We start from the raw sequence: 20934 nt of genomic DNA, 5'->3' as shown, positions 1-20934 counted from the left end.
GTGTTGTATTTCTTCACGTGCTCATGAAATAAAGCTTAATTCACAGAGTTCGTTGTCCTGTAAATTTGAACTTTTCTCTGCCATGCCGGTTTTTCTCTCGCTGCTTGCAGTCTGTCCCGTTCCTGCTGCAAAACAGGGAGCGAAAGCTTCAGTCGTTCCACCTATGTATGCCTGGGTTTCGTACTAGATGGGAACTCCTGCTCCAGGGGCTGAAGTTGGAGCTTTTCGTAGAAAGTTCCAGCTCTTCAGTTGGCTTCCCTGGGCGATGGACCTTTTCCACCGTCCCTGCGGTCCCACCCTTCTTGCCCCAGTGGCCCCAGACCCCGCCATCCGACCCTCTGGGCTTTCCTCGCGCTCCTTCTCTCCCAGACTGCACCGGGAGCGCTTTTTGCCCCCAGCGTTCTGCGGGGCCCTTAACGGTCTCTGAGCGGAACGCGCTGGAGCGAAGGGCTGCCGGGGCGGCCTCTCCCCCGCACCCTCAGCGAGCAGCGAGGAGAAGCGAGAAGGGAGAAGGGAAGCGCTGCCACAGAGCGGCCCCGAGCGAGCCCGGCTCTCCCGCCCGGCGCCCGGTCGCGCCCGGCGGGCAGGGTGAGCCGCTGCGCCCGCCTCTGGCAGGCGCCTGAGCGCGGTCCGCCGGGGCAGGCCGCGGAGCAGCCCCCGCCGCGGGGCCCGTCAGGCGGCGGAGCCCGGCTGGAGAGCGGGGGCATGGCGGCGCGGAGCCAGGCCTCCCTGCGGCGCCGGCTGCAGAGCTCGCAGGAGGCGCAGCACCGGCAAGCGGTGCTGGTGCGGAAGCTGCAGGCGAAGGTGAGGAGCGGGGGCGCCGGCCCGGCGGGGAGCTGCCCGGGGACGGGCCGCGGTGGCGGGGCCGGGGTGCCCGGGCCGCCCGCGCAGCGCTGAGAGGGGCCTCGGCGGCGGCGATGGCGACGTCGGGGGGCGAAGGCGCGGCCCCAGCGGGGCCCTCCCCGGGGCGTTCCCCGGCGCTGCCGCGGGCGGGACGGCGCCGAGCCCGCAGCTCGGGGGAGGCCCCGGGAGCCGCCCTCCTCCGCCCGGCCCGGCCCGGCCCGGCCCGGCCCGGCCCGGCCCGCTGGGCGCCTGGCCCTGCCGCTGTCACCCTGCCGAGCCTCTCGTGAGGGCTTGTCCGTACTGAAATAAAGATGCCCGGCTCGCAGGCGCCTTTGTTGGGCCACGTTAGCAGGGGGCTGTCCCAGAGGCAGGAGCCGAGCCGGCGGGGGTGGTTTGGGGCGGCCCCGGGCCGAGGCAGGCAGCTCTTAGGATGAGCAGGTAGCAGTACGTGTAAAAGAAACCCCGTCTCAGTTTCTTCAGTACGAGATAAAGTGAAGCTTGCCTGTATCGTAAGGACTTCTTGTTGGCGGCATCGGCAGCGCTGTGGAACGTGCTGTGCTTGGGCTGTAAAGACTTGGAGAAAAGCTAACGCAGGAGGAGCCGAGCCTGTTGCAAGCTGCATTCGCTCATCTTCATTCTATGTCTCCATCCAGGTACTGCAGTACCGGACTCGGTGTCGAGAGTTGGAGCAGCAGCTGGCAGCAGGAGGGGTGAGTGTGCAGGTTGCTAAGTAAAGACCGTGTAGGTAGCATTCGTTAACGCAGGCCAAAGCAAGCTCCCCAAAGCAATGGCAGAGGGAAGCAAGATTTTGCTGCCTGAGGGTTTAAAGCAGCGCTGTAAGTTTGCCTGTGAGTGTTTTGTGCAGTTGCCATTCTTAGAGGAGCCAGTGGTCCCAGAAATGCCAGTGCAGGAAACCCTGTGGAGGGGGATTTTAGTTTTGAGAAAGAGTGCTTTATTGCTGGCGTAGCATTTTGTCCTAGGGCTCAGGAGAGGGCCACACTGCCTGTTACGTTATATGGCCGTCTCTGAAAAAGAATGGGTTGAAACGTGGCATTTTGGAAGGCAAGAATGCTGGCGTTCAACATACGGCCACGTGCTTTTCTTTCTGCTTCACGGCTAAAGTAAACCTAGGAAGAACAGAGGGTAGGAGAGTAGGAGAGCATTCCCAGGCTTCAAGTCGAAGTGAGCAGTCACGGTTGTGAGCTAAGGAGACCTAGCTGCGAGAGTGCCACGGTGGGGGACTGAGGAGAGCTACTCGCGTTGAGCACCTCCCTTGCTCTCCATAGTCACGACACTGTTACGCCTGGAAGAAGCCACGAGCTCCTGAGCTACCCAAGCGAATGGAGCGGAAAGCGGTGGATGCTAGCAGCAGTGAAGGGAAGACAAGAATTTGACTAAACTTTTCCTTTCTTCTGAAGGGACCCCTTCCAGGCAGGTGGGAAGCCACAGAAGACCAGAGCCTGGAGAAAGCACTGCTTCAGGTGGAAGAGGAGCAGCAAAGGTACAGGGAAGAAGCGTTCCCTCGTACCTGGTATCCTGGATGCTCGTGGAAGTGAGGGAAAACCTGTCAGTGCTGCCTGGTCTCCCCAAGGGGAGCAGCTGGGCAAGCTGCTTTGAAAGGAGAAAGGTCCACAGTCTGTTTTCTGTGGTGCAGTAATAGTGTTGTGTGCTGAATGTCTCTGTTTTGAGCGGGGGGTTATTCCGGGTGACTTCCAAAGGTCCCTTTCCAGCCTAGATTATTCTGTGGTTCAGTAGGTGAGCGGCTCAGCAGAGTGCTAGAGAAAGGTGATGCATCCAGTGATCAGACAGCACGAAGGGGAGGCAAGACGTGAACTGTGGGCATCATCAAAGTTGAAGGGGAAACCGCAATTGTAGGTGGAAGTAGAAGGCTTAAAGCAAGGAGAAGCAAATGAGTACGCCATCACAGAGAGATCTCAGTTAATCCTAGCAAGCACTTTTACTGCCTCTCAGTTTGACAACAAAGTCAGCGTTGAGGGAGTTGGGAAATGACGGGGGTGCTGCTTGTGGATAGCAGTTGTTCAGTGACCTCATTGCTGTTTCTCCCTTTCCAAGGTGTGAGAATCTGGCAGAAGTGAACGCTCTCCTGCAGGAGCACCTCGATGAAGCGAATGAGGTTAATTCAGCCCTTAAAGAAGATGTTGGAAAACTGACGGCGGATTGGATGAGGGCCCGGGAGGAGCTGGAATTGAAGGAGAGTGAGTGGCGCAGCGAACGTGAGGTAAGGATGGGCGACGGGAATGTCAGACGCGATGCCGGGGTGGAATGAGAATGGGTTTTATTTCTGGCCTGGAGAACTTGCTGTGTGAAAGTTGTGGCACTGTTGAGGATGTATTGGTGTTTACGAGCAGAAGACAGGGGTGTGAGATGGAGGAGTGTCAGCAAATTGTGGTGATGGAAGGTGCCCGCGTGCTGTGACCGTACTGCTCGTTCTCAAAGGCAAATGCTTGCTGTTGCTGGGCACTGTAGGGCAGTGACACATGAACGCTCGTCTGTGTTTTAATAGTTCCTAAATCTCTGTCTACAGCAGTGGAGGCCAAAGAGAGGTCTGTGTGTTTTCGGATTCAGGGTAGCCAACAGAAGAACAGGACAGGCCTCCCTTACCAATAGGCTGTTGTAAGCAAATCTGACACTGGTCTCGGAGGGGCTTGTTTTTGTCTTCCTCCACCGAGCCTGTTAGACACCTCTGCAGGGCGAGACGATGAATCGCGATCAGTTTGCTTTGTTGATACCCGCTCCTGCAGGGGAAGTGTGGATGTTCCCTTCTTTGCAGTCAGGTGGCAGGTCTACTGAGGATGCCTCTGTGGTGGCTCTTCAGTCCTTGATGCCCGCCCCCCCCCCCGCCCCCGTTGGAATAGTTCTTAAAGGAGACCTGGTGATGACGGTTGTACCCTCTCCTATCTGAAAGGCTTGTACAGTGACAGCGAAGGCTGAATTGGCATTTCTTTTTGTCTTGGCCTGTTTAGCTTTATGACAGCTACCTAAGGGGTGAACGCAGCCGTCTACTCAGCCTGTGGCGTCAGGTGGTAACCTTCCGCTGTCATTTCCTGGAAATGAAGACTGCCACTGACCGGTGAGTAGAAGTGAAGGCTAGATCTCGTTGCAGAAAAAACATAGCTTCCCTTCCCAGCTGCTTTTTGAGCCTTGATGTTACCCTAGCTGCGGCTAAAGATACAATTTCTCCTTTGGCAGTCCGAAGCGATGGCATTAAGCATGCCTTAGGCTATATTCAGAAGCATTTTGTATGCTGCTGGTTTTCAGATAAAGCTGAGGGGCTCAGGCTATAAGCAGTGCAGAGGCCCTGAAGAGGTGAACTTGACTATGGTGATGTTTGGGCATATTAACACAGACACAGGCATATGTGGACGAGTTGGAAGAGACTCACCAAAGCTATGCATGCAGCATGCGGGGCGGTCCCCTTTTATAGAGTGATTAAAATTTGCCTTAAATCTCACTGGCTTTCCTTTCCCACTGCTCCTGATGGAAAGATCATTCATGAATATATATATATATATATATATATATATTTATTTTTTCCTTCTCATTTCCAGCTTACGTTTATCCTGGTCAGTTTGCATCCGCTTATTCCTGTACCAACACTGTTGAGAGAAAGAATAGCTTCTCTACCCTGCTATTACATTTCTCCAATTGATTTTGCTTAGTTTGATCCCTCCCTTTTATGATTGTTTTCCTGTTCTTGGGCTCTCTGAGGTTCCTTTCTCACAGCTGCCTTCTGTGCAGAGAAAAATAGCGTAGCCTAACAGTAAATTCTTCTGGTGTCAGCATGCCATTTCAAACTCTGGGTTACCGTCAGCCGTTTACCTTATTTGGTGACAAGCTTTCCTTAATGCGTAGAGTATACCTGACCCGCTAGTTAATTCCTGAAGCCTTCTGGCTGTTCCATACATTTCGTCTTATCTCTGAGGAGAAAAGAGATTCATTCCTCAACCATCAAATAGACCCATTGCCCAAGGATCAAGATGTGTCCTGATCCCAAAGTGTCAGATGAGTGATTCGTCCCCAACGAAGATGTCGTCTTTCCTGCCGGCTTTTCCTGTTGCGCAATTCCGTGCTTCGGAAGCGAGTCAGCTGATAAAGATGGTGGTGTGAACGTTACCTCCTTCTTGATTCTTCTTCAGAGATTTGTCAGAGCTGAAGGCAGAGCAAATGAGGCTTTCTGGATCTATACTTGTAAACTGCTCCCACCTAAACTGTGGCGTACGGCCCTGGGAATCCGTTACGCTGGGTAGACCTGTCCTCAAGGATCAGGCACAGCAGCAAGCGGAACAGGAAATAAGCCAGAAGACTTGGGCAGTGATGCACTTACAAGTCGAAGGGGACCCGGAGAAGAAGGAGCTTCAGGACAGGTAAATGTGTTTTAAACTTTGCTGTTAGCAGCGTTGTCTTCTGTGGGTGCTTGTTGGATTCATAGGGTGGGCTGTGTTCACGTTTAAAACGCACCCATACTGCACAGCCTTGTTCCTGTCCCTAGTCAAACTATTGCCTTCAACAGAACGGATAGAAGAAACCATCTGACAGACAGAAGCTCTTGTGAGTAAGGCAGGACTGGAAAAGAGATGGCATATTACAATGTTTTTGCTATTAACTGATTCTTGGTGAGAAATGGAGACCAGCGTAAAGAGAGCTGTGTCTCTTGTACAGCCCTTTTGCTACCCAGGGCTGTGCTAAAGGAGTTGGGAGGAATTTGCACAGGACCATCATATGCAATGTAGCCCCTCCGTACTGCCGTTTCCACGCTAGACTGAGTGCAGAAGGCCTTTGGGGCAAGGAGTGCCATTTTGCAACATCACACGTACTAACCTGAAGCATCCTGTGATCCTGTGATAATTAGTTTGGGAAATTCATGCACATCTCCCCAGATAGATTGCCAGCTCCTTCATCAGTTCGCTGCTGAAGGCAAAAGTAGTTGTGGGACTATTAATGTGGACTTTAGAAGTCTGTCTTACCCAAAGAAGAACTTTGGAAAGTCTTGTGTCCAACGTATGAAAGAGGAGAGAGAGAACTAGCAGGCGGGAAGCTGTTAGCTACCTGAAAGGCGGTTGTAGCGAGGTGGGTGTCGGTCTCTTTTCCCGAGTAACAAGTGATAGGACGAGAGGAAACGGCCTCAAGTTGTGCCAGGGGAGGTTTAGATTGGATCTTAGGAAAAATTTCTTCACCGAAAGGGTTGTCAAGCGTTGGGACGGGCTGCCCAGGGAAGTGGTTGAGCCACCATCCCTGGAGGTGTTTCGAAGACCTGTGGAGTGTGGTGCTTAGGGACACGGTTTAGTGGTGGACTTGGCAGTGTTAGGTTTACGGTTGGACTCGATGATCTCAAAGGTCTTTTCCAACCTAAATGATTCTATGATTCTATACTCGTGGTTTTGGAAAGGACAATGTTTTTTACGTTAAAAACTTGTTTGTCTTTCCCCTTCTCATAGACCGAAGGACTTAGCTGCACTTGAAGGAGAACATTCATTATTACAGAGCGAGTTGGTGGTCGCAAGAGAGATGCTGGAGGAATCGCACCTTCAGAGGGATCTGCTGAAGCAAGAGAAACAGGAGCTTACCGTGGCACTGGAGAAGGTATGGTCACCTTATTCCAAGGCAGCACTTGTGGGAGAGGCAGCTGTGATAGCAAGACCACCACAGATGCTGTTTCTGGCAGTAGAAGACAGGGACAATGTTGTTGTCCTTCTTGGAAGACGGTGATCAGACCACAGAGGCTCTCTGGTGTAGTTAGTGCCCACGTGCTTGTTGGGAACGCTGAACTGGGAGTGTGTCAGAGACACGACAGGGGATCTGGAGTTGCTGCTTGAAGTCAGGGATTTTCCTGTCTTTGTTGTCATGTTGTTCTTTCGTCTCTTCAGGCAGAGCAGTCGGTAGCAGAGTTGACAGGGGCTCAGAATAAGCTGAGTGCTGAAATAGCCGATCTACACGTTGCAGCAGCGAACATGAGCAGTATCAATGAAGCTCTTGCCTTGGATAAAGTGCAGCTGAACAAACTTGTGTTGCAGGTGAGCAGAGTTGTCAAAGATCTTGCCAGGTGTTTGTCTCCAGCTGCTGCTGCTTCTCAGACTTCTTGCCTTCAGACAGTATGACTGTCTGAATATGGAAACGTTGCTCTTTTCTCTGTCCAAGCCAAAGCTCCTACAGAGTAAATCTTACTGTTATTTTATTTCCTCTGTGCTTCTGTGATTGTAGCTGGAGCAAGAGCTTGACGTTCTGTCGGGTAAAGTGGACGAGATGGAGAGAGCAAAGATCTCTGACCAGGAGAAGCTGAACTTGTGGGAGAGAACAAATGAGGCGCTGAGCGCAGAGAAAGCCCACCTGGAGCAGCTGCTGAAGGAAGCAGAGGAGCAACAGGAGGGGCTGCAGGTAGAGCTGAGGATGCTGGCAGAGGAGAAGGCAGAAACCCAAGAGAAACTCAATCAGGTGAGACCAAAAACCTGGTGCTTTCTGGGTGGGCTTTTGGCTGCTTGGCTCAGTGAAGCTGTATCTGTTGGATTCTGCAGTGGTTTTTGTCAAGGAGACACTTGGTAGCGCTGGAGGTCAGACGGCTTTGTTTACTTCCTTCCGGAAATGTGTTGATGGCTCGCAGAGCTGTTGTGCAATTCTCTGAGTTGTCCTCTGCTTCTACAGATTCCTTTAATCCACCTGCCTGTGTTGGCCTCTTTTTTGGCTTTTGATAAGCTGCAGAGAGGTGATTTGCCTTGCGTAATCCTTACCCTGTAAGCAAACAAGCAAGCTCCTCACCCATTTTCTGAGGCCAAAAACCCCCGGGGCTGCATGTTTCTATTTATGCTTTTTGTTGTGAAGTCTGCAACTTTCCCAGCTCCGCTTGTTGGGGCCTAGAGGGCGGGACAAAGCGGCAAGTCAGTGTCTGCTGTCTTGTACTGCTAAGAACGGGAATGACATCCTGAAATCGTTGGAACTGTATTTTACGACATACACGCAGCTTTGAATTGCTAGATCCTCTTTAGGCTTTGAGGGAGAAGATGAGAAAGAGGTGATCACAGGAGACTGTTTACTCTGGACTAACTGGTTTTGGTAGAGTGGAAAAAGAGCTTGGGAGAATTGTATCGCTGGAGGAGACTAGGGAGCTTGCCATCATTTCAGTGTCAGTTTCATAATGTACAATCTTAGGTCTTATGGGATAACTTTGAGAGGAGAATTGTTTGTTTCTGATGGTCTGTTCTCTGTTAGACAGCCTTAGTTTTGGAGTACGTGGTCTGTTTGGCAAATAGCCAGCAGAGGTATTATACTGCAGAGGAAAGCTATAAAATCACGGTTAGTCTTCAGGCTGGAATGCCAGCAAGGTCTATTGGACAACTTGTTTGTGTAAGACAAGTAAACAGTATTGTTGACATGAACTACTGTCCAAATAGAGTCTACCATCTCTTTGGCCACACCAGCCAGACTTCCGTAAATCACTAAATGACACTGCCCACCACAAGGGCTGTTTCCCTGCCAAGGATCACCTCATTGCATCCGACTGCTGTACACACTGAAGTAGGTGTGTGGTGGTGTTTTGCGACAAGGTGACGCTTTGATGTTGGTTTTTCTTCTTCTAGGAGGAGAAACCACGTGTATGTCCACTTTATTCGGCGAGCAAAGTTGCTTTTGCTCAAACTTTCCTGAAAATTTCCAGCACTGGAATAGATCCTGATAGAATTTTAGTTTGCAAGGTGGCAGTTGTGGAAGATGTGGTATTGTTGCGTGAAAACGTGTAGTCTGGGGTGTGTACGTTTGTCCTGAAGGGGCTGTCTGGTCCCAGGCAACCCAGTAGGGCCTTACACATCGCTTTCGGGTTAACAGCCCTAGTGCCTTTTGGCAGCCCAGGGTGTTAGGGCGGTATAAAGCAGATGCTCTTAAACTTTCAGGCCAGAGTACCGGAGCTCTCTCTCCTCTAGCTGATTCAGAAGTGGCACTGGCTGGCTCTGCACAGAACTCCAGAGGAAGGACTCTAACTGTATTTTGTCCCGCTTTCAGGTTCACCGCCAGCAAGAGTCAGCTAGCAGTGGTCTGGAGCAGTTGCGGCAGGAGTCCTCTCGCCAAGGGCAGGCACTGGCCAACGTATCCAAAGAGAAGGAATTGCTGGTGCACGAGAAGGCTGCCCTAGAGGTGCGACTGGCAGCCACGGAGCAGGAGAGACGAGGCCTTGCAGAGCAGCTGGCAGAGGCCAGGTAAAGGCAGGGGGGAGACCCTAGGCAGGAGATTATTTAATGTCTGTAATTATAGAGGTGATAATCATTACACGAGGATTCGTTGCATCCTGTATGCTTTTCAGCCGTTTTCACCTTCCATGGACAGAAAACGGAAGAATCTCGAGCAAAAAAAAAACCAAAAACCCAAACCAGTACAGCATGGTTTGAAGGTTATTTTTCTGACAGCTAAAGCTAACAAAGCTCTCCTGAGCCTTGGGCTCATGTTTATGCCCCCTTGCACGTTCCTGTGTGAAGTCCAAAGCAAGCCAGCATAATTCCTCGGTATCTGGTACCTTGGCTCTGCATTGAGTAGTAATTAAACCATGCAGATGTTTACTGAAACCCAAAGCTTCTCTCTGGTTTTGGTTTCTTGTTCTGCGCGTTTGAACTTGGATCTTTCCTTATCAAGTAGTTTGACGTGGGATCTTCAGAATTCAAGGCTACTACGTACGGACATTGCGAGTAGGACGCTGCCGTTTAGGGTGAAGCTAGAGGCTCGTGCTGAAAATCTTGAGGGCCTACTGTTTCTAGTCTAACTCTTGTTACCTGTGGTGCAGGACCTAGAGTTGGTTACACCAGCAGCAGGGAAGCCTCTTTTGAATGGTCGCCAGTCTGCGGGAATTGTTGCCCATCATTGATGTCTGGGTCCGGTACTCCTTACCACGTGCTGTTTTGAGATAGACATCATGGAGGAGTTTATGCAGGGAAGGAACAAGATTTTGTCCTTCTGCTGGATCAGGTTTCTAAGATCCCACGTGACAAGTTCTGCTTTTAAAAAAAAACCAACCCCAAACTACCCAACGTATCGAGATGTTTGTCCTCCTCTCAGGTCTTTTTTAGAAGACTCCTGAACTTGCAGAGCTGTACAAATTAGAGACCGTTTGTCATGCTTCTTGACTTTTACGCCTTACCACTCCAGAGTATGTTGTTAGCAAGGCTGATAAACACCATTTTGACTCAGTCTGTTTCTTGAGAGCTGCTGCTGCTTCTGAGCTCCAGCTCCTCTTATTTGATCCAGCTGAATTATGTTCTGTCAATTATTGGGCTGTAGCAACTATTCTTGCCAGACGTTGTTCTCAAGAGCCTGTTGTTGTCGTCACAGTTTTGGATTCTTATCTTCTCTGTTGTGTTTTAGAGACTGACTTTGATTTATCCTTAAAATGGAGCATATTTACTTTGGACTGCCAGAGATAGGCGTAGTCAGAAATATGTGCTTGTTCTCCTTCTTGAAGAGACATCCTCCATCGTCCATCAAAGCAGTGAAATCCTACTGTTGTGGGTCTTATTGTTGTACCACTCGGGTGCCCCTTTACCCTGAAGGATGTTATCCTGGTTGCATGCCTGTACTAGTGAGGCAGTGCTGTGTATGGTAGGAACCTGGCACGCAGGACGCCGTGTTAGATCAGGGAGGCAACTTCAGCTTCTGGTTCCAGAATCCTGTGTGTCATACGCAGCAGTTGGTTGAAGTCTATGGATGTAACAATTTGCCTCCGCAGTACTACAACTTCCATTTTAAAGAGCGGCAAGTCATTTGGGCTACTGCCTACTTAGTTAGCAACGCTTAGAGAAAAGTAGCAAGTTTTTCTCTTGAACTTCCAAGAGTTTAAACTGAAGGCTACCTGTCTCTCCTTTCAGGTAGTCCTTGTTCAGATAAAATCTAGTTCAGATTTCTCACAGATGCTGCTTACAAGCATGAGATTTTACTATATCATCTGATGTATTGCTTTAGTCCCTTTGAAATATAGGGAGTCTGGAAGATCACCTCCCTGTACGTACACTACGAACGGCATCAAAAAGTCACGAGTCAGCCAGGGAGATACTCTTACTCTGTGCCCCTGCAGAGCAACCTGGAAGTGACGATGAGCAAAGGGCTGCGAGCAGAGGCTGGGCTTTTGCTTGCTGGCACAGACTTTGTGAGCACAGCTACCCGTGTGTCATAGATCAGACAATAGCAATTTAAGATTTGGCTATGGAGATCAAATTCGTCTGGGCTTTCTGTGTTACGCTAGGTCATAAGCAAAGCCTGGGCTTTCCCTCGGAGGGGCCTGCATTGCTCTTTTAAACGGCAGAAATATGCCTTCTGTATACCAGTTTCCATGCAACCCATTTTCCGTACTGAGGGGTAGGGATCTTGAACCAGTTCTCACTGGACTAACTCCCTGTGGGCGTCAGGAGCAAGAAACTCATTTCTCTCCGTATTGGCGTCTTGTAGGTCAGGGAAGGAGACCCTGGAATCCAGCCTGCTTGAGGCTCAGCAGCGCTTATGTCAGCTGGAGATCGCCAGGAGTCAGCTTGAAATCCAACTTCACACGGTCAGGCAGGCCAAGGAGGTGATACAAGGTGAGAGCCTCGTGTGCTTTGTTTCCGGTGATCCCCCTGCCTAGGGAGGATGGTATAAAAATAGCTCCCTGTCTGCAGTGCTTCTAAGGAGTGAAGGAGCTGGAGACAGATCCCTCCTACACTGAAAAAATTCAAATGGCTGAAGGTTAGTGAAGTCAGAACCGCTGTTTGTGTAGGCCCTGAATCTTGCCATTTGTCACGTTTGCAGGGGAAGTGAAGTGCCTTCAATGTGAGCTGGAAGCAGAGAGATCTCTCCTGAAGCAGGAACGGGCAAACATGGCGCAACAGCTCTTGCGGACAGAAGAGCAGTATAACGATACCCTCAGACTTCGGGAAACTGATCACGAAGTGGAAATAAACAAGCTCCTGCAAGACCTGGTAGGAAACAATATGCTTCTGAATTCTTCAGGCAAGCTTTGTGGGCTGGCTTTAGAAGAATAATAGCCTGAGCGTGTGAGATGGCAGCAAGCGTCTGTCATAGGCCACACGTTGCTAGGCCAGGCAGCAGAGCCAACGGCTCGCACTTGAAAGCACGTGAAGACCTACAGGACTATGCCGGGACAGTAAATGCAAGCCACGGATTCCCTGTGGGCCTGAGACGAGTTGAGCAGAAGGTTGGGTGGTCCCCACCCAAAGCATGGCAGTAAAGGGGTAGGATCTTACCAGACTCCTGTCTACCATGAAGTAGACTCCTAACTTTCCTGCCAACTGCAGTCGTGGGAACTTTGTTCCTTTCTTTCTGTCCTTTCACGGTTGACAGAGGTGTTATCTTTGGGCTTAAAGCATACAGAACAGATGGAACAGCCCCTTGTTCCTGGTACTTGAGTTCGTGGCCCGTCTTGTGACTAGGGCATGGGGGTGCTGGTCTCTTTCTCACCCTGCAGTCCATCTGCATCTTTTCCTCGATGAGAATGGAGTTGAGCTTTGAAAATAGAGACTCTGAGACTAGAGAGAAATCCCGTAGGCGAGAGGTGCTAGGAAACAGGCAGCCGCCAGAGAGGGGAAGGTAACATCTCCTCTTCTTCCACCAGCTGACCCTCCTTTTAAGTTCCTTGATAGGACATGATTTATGGAGGGCACAAAGCCACTACTGTGCGCTGTTGAGGTGGGGGTTTGTGGGAGGGATGAAGCTTCCCATTTTTTTGAGAAGCTTGGCTGGGACTCCATCTTGAAGTCTTTTTCTCCCCTCATCAGGCAAGCGAGCGGGAAGGGCACCATTCAGAGCTACAGGAGATGCTGGAGCAGTGGGAAAAGGAGAAGGCGGAGACAGAAAGGGAGCACGAGAAGAAGCTGTTTGATATGAAGCAGAGAGTTGCTACCATGCAAGCTCAACAAGAGGAGGAACGGACGAGAGTGGAGAATGCCAAGCAAGAGGTAAAGACTGTGAAAGGAGAATTTGTGTGGTTTTTTTACTCTTCTGGGCTCCTTATTGGCAGTGCTTCTCTGGACACTGTCCGTCTGGGTAGAAGCGTCTCTTAGCTACCCCTTTGTAAAGAGGAGCGATGCCTTGGCAGCCATGAGACCTTTGTGCCGTGAGGGACAGGGCCTGCAATGCGAGAGGCTACCACAGTGTAGGTTTAAGAAAGGCAGGAAGCGCGTTGCAGCCTGAAGAGAACATGAACACCGTAACTGTGTCTGTGATCTGACCACTACTCCTTCAAGAGGGCACAGCGGGGTTCTAGAGGATGGTACCATGAAAACTCTACACAGTAGAGGTCCAAAAAAACCCCCAACGCCCAACCCCAAAAACGGGAAATCCCATGTTGGGGTTGTTCTGTCTTCCCTTCCTCCCTCCCTATCAGAGAGAACATCATCATGCCACTGCCTAAATCGTGGTTAGTCTGGACTTTAAATCCTGGCTGCGGTCCTGGCAGCTCCTCCCCAAAAGAACACGCTAGAGCTAGAAGAGGTTCGGAGAAGGGCAAAAAGGAAGACGGGACTGGCCGAGTAAGCTGGGAAAGACGCAACCGAAAGGGCGGCGCAGGAAAGGTCTTACAACATCCCGAGAGGCAGGGAGGGAGGGGGCAGCCCCTGACTGCCACTGAAGCAGGAGTTCAAATCTAGTACGAAAAGCAAACATACATAGGTGGAATTATTGAACCTCTTTGTCACTGTTTTGCAGCAGGAACGGGCCAGACTGCGAGCAGTTAAAGAAGAACTGGTACGGGAGATAAAACTTCTTCAGGAATCAGTCACAGGCTCCGAAACCCGAGCAAATGCAGCAACAGATAGGAATCGCTGCCTTGAACAAGAACTTCAAACTACATTGTCTATCTTAAAAATCAAAAATGAGGAAGTGGAAACGCAGCGGGAGAAAATCCAGATGCTCCAAAAAGAGGCAGCACAGGGAAAAGCTTTGCAGGAGAGTCTCACTCATATGACTGCCATCCTGTCAGAGAGGGAGGGAGAAATGAAGTTGTACCAGCAACAGATGAGAATGCTGGAAAACCAGAAAGAAACGCATGAAACTACTCTCAGTGAGGTTATCAAGGACATAACAGAGAAAAAACAGAAGGTTGAATCCCAGCAAGAACAGATACAGGAGCTGGAGAAGCAGCAAGAAATGCTGAGGACTGCTGTCAGCAAGATGAGCAAAGAGCTGGAGGAGAGAGACCGGGAGATCCAATTCCAGGAAGGGAAAATAATGATTCTAGAACGACACAGTGCATCACAAGTGAGAAATCTGCAGGTGGATCTTGATCATATGAAAGGAAACTTGAAGGAGAAGAACTTGGAGCTTCTGTCTCTGACTCAGCAGATCCAAGCACTGGAAATGGAGAGAGAACAGGTGAAATCTCTGCACGCGAGCCTTGGAGACCTGAGGGCAGTTCTTAAGGACAGAGAGCGCGAGTGTGATTCTCAAAGGGATCAGTTAAGACTCTTGCAGCAGTACAAGGAACAGCAAGAGGGCTACCTGCAGGAGCTTCGTGGGACACTAGAAAAGATGACCCTCTCTTTATCTGAAAAGGATCAAGAGCTTGAGTCGCAACAAAAGCAAATCCGGGAAGCTGAAGAAGTCATGGAAATGCAGTTAAGGACTGTCCGTGACCAACTGGAGCAGACCTTAGGAACCTTAAAAGAAAAGGACAGACTCCTAGACATCCAAAAGCAACAAGCAAGGAGCTCTGCGGAAAAAACAGAAGAACAGATGAATGTCTTGCACAGAGACTTAGAATACACAACAGCAATACTGAAAGAAAAGGATTTAATGATTGAATCTCAGAAGGAACTGATTGAGACCTTCCAAAAACAAGAGCAAGACTCTGAACAGCAGAAGGAAATTCTGCAGCAGCTTCAAGTGGCACTAAAGGAAAAAGAACAAGAAATGTTATCCCTTAGAAAGCAATGTGAGGCGTGGAAGGAAAAGGAGGAAAAGCGTGAAGCTGAGCAAACAAATCTCCAAGCAACAAAACTGACTCTGAAAGAAAGAGAGGAAAAGATAGAGGTTCTGGAGGAGGCTATCTCTAAGCTTCAACAGCAAAAGGAGGAGGCAGCGATGCAGACCAAAGCTATACTGCAAAAACTAGAATACGCTGAATCTTCTCTAGAAGCGAGAGATCAAGAGATAGTGTCTTTGCAAGAGCACGTCCAGGAGCTTCGAGAGCAGAAGGAGTTAGAAGGCAAGCAGGCCAAGAGTCTAGAGCAGGATCTAGACAAAATGAGCCAAATCTTGAAGGAGAACCATTTGGAGTTCCTCAGGCAGACGGAGCAAATGAACATGTTCCGGCTTCGTGAAGAAAGCACGAAAGTAGCGCTAACATCATGCCAGCAGCAAGTGGATCTGCTTGAGCACGCGGTGAGGAAGAGAGAAGAAGACAATGAAACTCTCATGCAAAAACTCCAGCGCCAAGAAGAAGAACTGAAGACCTTGCAGAACCTCCAGCTTAGGCTAACCAAGAAGAATGAAGAGGTTAGGCATCGCAGAGAGCAAGAGAAGCTCCTGGAAGAAGCCTTGCACGAGACGGAACGAGAGACCAAGGCCGAAGGTGAACTAGAAGAGTTAGAAGAGGAAGTAAGAGCTCTTCGGGAAGATCTCCAGCATGTTCAGCCGACTCTGACAAAGAAGGATGAAGAGATCAAGAACCACAGAGACAGAGTCGGGTACTTAGAGAAGACTCTGGCGGAGAGAGAACAAGAGCTTAGGAGGCAGAGTGAACTCTTGAAGCAATTAACATCAGCTTTGCGATGGAAGGATGGCGGGGAGACCCTACAGAAACGAATCCAGAAACTCCAGAAATGGGAGGAAGAGGAAGCAGAGAAGAGGCGAGTTCTCCAGGAGAGAGACCGTTCCTTGCAAAGACAGAAGGAGCTAACCCAACAACTGGCGGATGAGCGGAAAGCCAAGGGGGAAGAATTGGAGCGCACGATTGCTATTTTGAAGCAGACCGAGAGCAGAGAAGTCAAATGGAGAGAGAAGGCACAAGCACTGACTCTTGCCCTTACCAAGAGTGAAATGGCCAACGGGACTCTGAGGGAAGAAATAGCCATCCTGCAGAGTACGGTTTCGGAGAGGGACACGGACCGGTTTCATCATCAGGTAGGCAGTGTGACTGATCATCAGTCAACTAAAGTGTCAATAAAGGATTCTAATGACGATGCCCGTAAAGATAGGGGAATATATAGTCCCATAAATACATGACCTGCTTGGCCAAAGAAACTGTGGTTGTAGCCAGCAGGCTTGCCTGTCTGCGTAGCTCAAGGCATTCACCTGCTGAAATGTTTTCTGTCAGCCCCCGAACTACTGAAAGAACTACAGAGCTTGCCGTTAGAATTAAATGAAGTCCAAAAGTTGGGGGTGGATACTTGGTTCTCTCCTAGGTAGGCAAGCTTAGCCAACGTGTCGTGGCTGGGGTTTGGCATGGAAAGGAAGGGGCACAGTTGACCAAACTAAGGTACTAACCTCAGTAGAATTTTGTAACGATGGTTGCACAGCAGCTACGCTGACAGTGCTTAGAGGATGCTTTCAGAGATGTAGATTTCTGAGGTACAGCTTTTCCAGTGTATTAAAAATAATGGCATTCGTACCGTTGCCTGATGAGGTGAAAGGCTTCATTGCGCATTCAGGATGTACTTGTGCTGCAGTCCAAAAGGCCGGAAGGCAAATCTGTGTGGATTTCCCCACGGCGATCGGGAGGAGGGCCCCTAGGAAGAGAGTGTGTTGTTTTGGCCCGTCAACCAGGAGGAGCAGAGGGGACCTGGCACTGTCCATTCCCGAGTCCGGTCACTCTCCCCGACTTGTCGATTCTGTCCCTCCTAACCTTTATGTGGCACCGGCTCACATAATCTCCTCTCTGTATACCCAGCAGGCTATTGCAGAAGGGGAGCAGCTATCATGGCTCTCGGAGAAGAGACTCCTGTCACAGCAGCTGGAATGTCTGCAGCGAGCAGTTGCAAGGCTGGAACTGGAGAAGGCAGAGCTGAAGCAACTCAATGCTGAGCTCAGGAGGACTCTCGAGCAGGTAAAACAGGCTTTCGCTGCCTCTGCAAAGCCTCACGGTCCGCTGGATCACACCACATTTCCACAGACAGCACTCTGGAGTCCTCTGCTTGTTTCCTTCCCTCTCCCACTTCCCCCTGTGGACACACGCTTTTGTATTTTCTCTCTCTTCTGGCACCCCGTTGCCTTCACAAATGCGCATTCACTCCGGTCCCACCCTTCTTGCCCCAGTGTCCCCATACAGGCACATTTGACGCTCTTGTGTCAGGAACTGTTTCCTCTTGCTCTTTCTCTTCCATAGCCTCCTTCGAGTGCTTTTTGCCCGCAGCATTCTCTGGTGCAATTAACAGCCTCTGAGCAGAAATCTCCTTGCCATGATGTCCAGAGCTCCTTTTGCTCCTTGTTTGGTGGCAGGTTTCTGTGACCCTTTCTCCTATCACCAACGTGCAGGTGGAACGTGAACGGAGGAGACTGAAGAGATATCACAGTGGTCGGTCGCTGCCAGATGCGTGCGGATTTTCGCTCTCTGACCAGCACAAGATGGCTGCTTCTAGACAGGTGAGAACAGAATCTTACTTGGTGGGAGGAGGGTCTGCCCATACAGAGGAACAGTGGCAAATCCCAGTGGCAGCAGCCCCCCAGTATAGACCTAAGAGAAGTGGAACGTAGACCATGGCCCTGGCCAAACTGGAGACCAAAAGGAAATCCTTGCGTTTTCTTCACAGGAGGAGTCTCACGCTCGCTGCAGTCGTCGATTAGCTGAGTTGCAGAACCAGGTGAGGAGTAGGAAAGCTCTCGTCAAAAGCTGCCGTGGCTGTACTGAGGGGCACAGCTTTGCACGATGCTACAGCCCGAGTTTTGTTTGGTTGTCAGGCAGTGAGTACACCAGGCAGTGGAAATACCCAGTCAGTCGGACACATCTGTTGGCCATGGCCAAACAACATCATGCACCTAGGTCTAGTCTCTGGCTTGCCTAGAGGTCAGGCGTGGTGGGAGAGGGATTGGAGGAAATTCAGAGCACTGGCACTCGCCTGAATATAGAGAAGATTCTAAGGATGTTCCCCTTGAGTCTTACTCATCTTGTTGACTGCTTCCATTTTCCCTTGACTCCGCTAACAGTAGAGCTTGCACTCTATCAGAGCTCCAGGGATCTGAGGCAGCGCCAGAGCTTACAGCCTTCAGGCAACCGTTAGTCTCCTATTGCTATGCCGTGCTAATCACGATCCCAGTATCGGACCGAGTCGGAGACCTAAGCACAGTGTGGACGCTTGTTTTATCAGTGTAAGAATGTACATCCCAGCTCCTGAACCCTATTGCATGCCTTGACAGCGGCACTGGCAGCAGCAGCAGTCGCCAGACTCCTCTTCCACGTGCTTTTATGGCTCTGGTACGCCCTGGTCTCCCTGAGGAGGTGAATCTTCGCAGGTGTTCAGGGCAAAATGCCTGTAAGATTTACGCGAGTAAAGTACACGGTGCTCAGCTCTGGCAAGTGAGCCGAGCATACCGCTGAAGCCATCAAGTTACACCTTAAGGGTGTTTTCGCCAGGAAGCCTCGGCGCCTGAAGTTCTGTTGCTACAGATAACGGATTGAAGCCCCTTCCCCCTGTGACTGTTGTGTCTGCCTGCACTGTGGACCTACTCCAGCAGTTCAGCAGGAAAACGAAGGTGCTCAGCTCAAAGAATCATCCTCAGCTGGCTAGTTGGGGCACTCCTCTGGGTCTGGGAAACAGCGGAACTGGCACTTGATCTCCCCCTTCCTGGGAGATGCTCTTAGCAGCAGATGGCCACTTCTCCCACGCATACCTCTGGGTTACCTACCAAAGCGTGGGAGGCTTCCAAGCCCAGTTGCACAAAGGTGCCCTTATTATTTCAGAGAGAAGGTCAGAGCTGTCCCTCTCTTCAGGGGTGGTGTTCCCTAGCCTATGCGTATCGTTTGCTGTGAAGTCCCTCTGACGTCTTGCTTTCCGCGCGCACGCGCGCGCGCTACCGGCTTCTGATTCAGCGCCTCGCATTCCCCTTCTGGAGCTGGCTGCCCGAGTTTCCCACCTAGTCTGCTCTAGATGCTTAGCAGATCAGGGTCCCTCTTTTTATCTGCTTTGGCTTTACGTTGGCAGACCTTGGTATTGTAATTCAAACGGAGCAGGTTCCATAAGCCATAAAACTCCTTTAGGAATTGCTTCTGTTATTTGAGTTCCTTTGCCAAGAAAGAATATTTTCGTACTCCTAGCTCGAGGTTGGGGATGGCATTCCCATGTGGAACAGAGCCCTTGGCAAAGCACATGTCACTTTGCAAACAGAGGAGAACCTCCAGCCTGAGCTGTTCTCCCCGAAACAGCAAAGCACCGAGCGCTGCTCCCAGTGCTGGCATCTCCTCCGCTCCAAAGCAGGCAGAGGGCAACACGCCCGAGCTGCTGTGGCTGCGCTGCCCTGCCAACCTGACAGGAGGTGAGAGCAGCTGGGTCTCTCCCACCAAAAAGCCCAGCAGGCACAACCCGCTGTTGCCAGGAAATAATGAGAGTTTGAGGATTTTGAAGGCCTCAGCAGTCCTTTAAGGCTCATTTGCCTCCTGGGCTTTGTTCATCAGATTATGCTCTGCTCATTTGTGAAATGCTCTGAAGTTAGGAAGAGTGAGAGTTTTCTCCCATTTCATGTGCTAGCTGTCAGGGTTGTAAACTAGATCATAACAGAACGGTTCTTCACTACCTTGTGTATGCAGCAGTCCTCCTGCTGAGGAGAAAGCATGTGGAACTAAGGTGGCAGTAGGCCAAATCTCTCCTTTGAAAAAAAGGGTTGGGTTACGAAATGCTGTAGAAACCTCCCTCTTTAATAGGCATGTAATGTCTCGGTGTTGTACCTGTGAATGGTATGCCAGAAAGAAACTCGGAATTGTCGGTAATCTGAGCTCAGTTCAGGGTGGCTCTGGGAACCTGTTAGTTCCCATTCCACAAGGACAACGTGTTTGTCAGGGCTGGAGTTGGAGGGTGCGTCTTCCCCGACAGCCGGATCTGTGGAGCTACGGATGGTCCTAAGAGCGTGGGCTTGTCTGAGCTCGGCCTTTTGCCTCTTTCAGGTGTCCCTTCTGCAGACGCAGCTGGCACAAGAACGAAAATACAAGCAGGACTATATTGAGTGCTGTGCCAAGACCAGCCAGGAGCTGTCAGACCTTCACCAAGAGCTGTCTCGCTCCTTAGCAGCTGTGGTCAGGGAGCCCAAAGCTGCTGTTCTGGAAGCAGAGACTCGGAAGCTGGGTCAGCCTCTCTGAACCTTCTTTTCCTGTAGAGGAGCAGCTGCAGCATCACGGCGTTCCGGTCTTGTGCCCTTCCCGGAAATGTATTATGTTTTGCTGTGGGGAATGGGGGTACATCTGTTCTGTTTGCGTCCGGAAGCATTTCCTAGCGACAGCGATTTTAAAATTTTTTTTTTTTAATAAAAGAGATTTTGCGGGACTGCACTTTTTCAACGGGGGTACATTTGTTCTGTTGATGTTTGCAAGCATTGCCTAGTGCCAGCGCTGTCTAGAATTTTTTTTTAATAAAAGAGATTTTGCAGGACTGCACTTTTTTAGTAGGAAAAAGCAAGGGCTAGGCAAGTATGTGGCTTAGGAAAAGCTTACCCTCTTTTTTTCACTTGCACAAGTAAGCTATTCCGAGCTGCTGTACGATTTAACCTCTTGAGTTCGTAGCCCTTCCCTGTGACGAGAGAGGGAAACACGGAGGTGGTTACCAAAATGAAGGGGTGAAGGGTACAGGCCAGGGATGGGAGGTGGGGCAAGAGAGCGGCGGTTTTTTCCTCCCTTTCCTCCCTTTTTCCTTCCGTGCTTCGGCACAATAAGCGCTGGTACTCTCCCGAGGTGATTTGCTTTCAGCTTTGTTGCTGCGACAGCCAGCCTGAGGGACAGCTCGGTTGTTCTCCGAAGGGCGGGGGTAACAAACGCCAGCCCTTTCAAAGCTGGAGGCAGGGGATGGGATGGGCAGGAGGTCAAACCGAGTGAAAACTGCTCTCTGCCAGCAGCTCCGCCTTGGTCTCAAGCCCTTCCCGGCTAACCGATCTCGGCACAGTCAGCGTCTCTCGGGTGTCCTTGAGAGGCCCGGG

The 20934-nt window shown here is 50.6% G+C and overlaps 1 protein-coding gene across 1 annotated transcript; it reads left to right on the top strand.

Annotated features, from left to right (window-relative positions):
• The first annotated feature begins 580 nt into the window (after window positions 1-580).
• On the top strand, window positions 581-20302 carry LOC128143471 (centrosome-associated protein CEP250-like). The gene is made up of 18 exons (XM_052790709.1): window positions 581-804; window positions 1497-1553; window positions 2262-2344; window positions 2917-3082; window positions 3828-3934; window positions 5001-5228; window positions 6300-6444; window positions 6729-6875; window positions 7063-7293; window positions 8851-9044; window positions 11278-11405; window positions 11614-11783; window positions 12600-12779; window positions 13528-15942; window positions 16709-16864; window positions 17293-17400; window positions 17568-17618; window positions 19913-20302. Exons 1-18 carry the CDS (start codon window positions 706-708, stop codon window positions 20102-20104), a joined length of 4857 nt encoding a protein of 1618 aa, XP_052646669.1. The 5' UTR covers window positions 581-705; the 3' UTR covers window positions 20105-20302.
• Window positions 20303-20934: the final 632 nt, after the last annotated feature.

The sequence above is a fragment of the Harpia harpyja genome, chromosome 1 (assembly GCF_026419915.1).
Source record: "Harpia harpyja isolate bHarHar1 chromosome 1, bHarHar1 primary haplotype, whole genome shotgun sequence".
NCBI classification, from domain to species: domain Eukaryota; kingdom Metazoa; phylum Chordata; class Aves; order Accipitriformes; family Accipitridae; genus Harpia; species Harpia harpyja.
The sequence above is the reverse complement of the archived record's forward strand: the minus strand, read 5'-3'. Positions and strand labels throughout refer to the sequence as shown.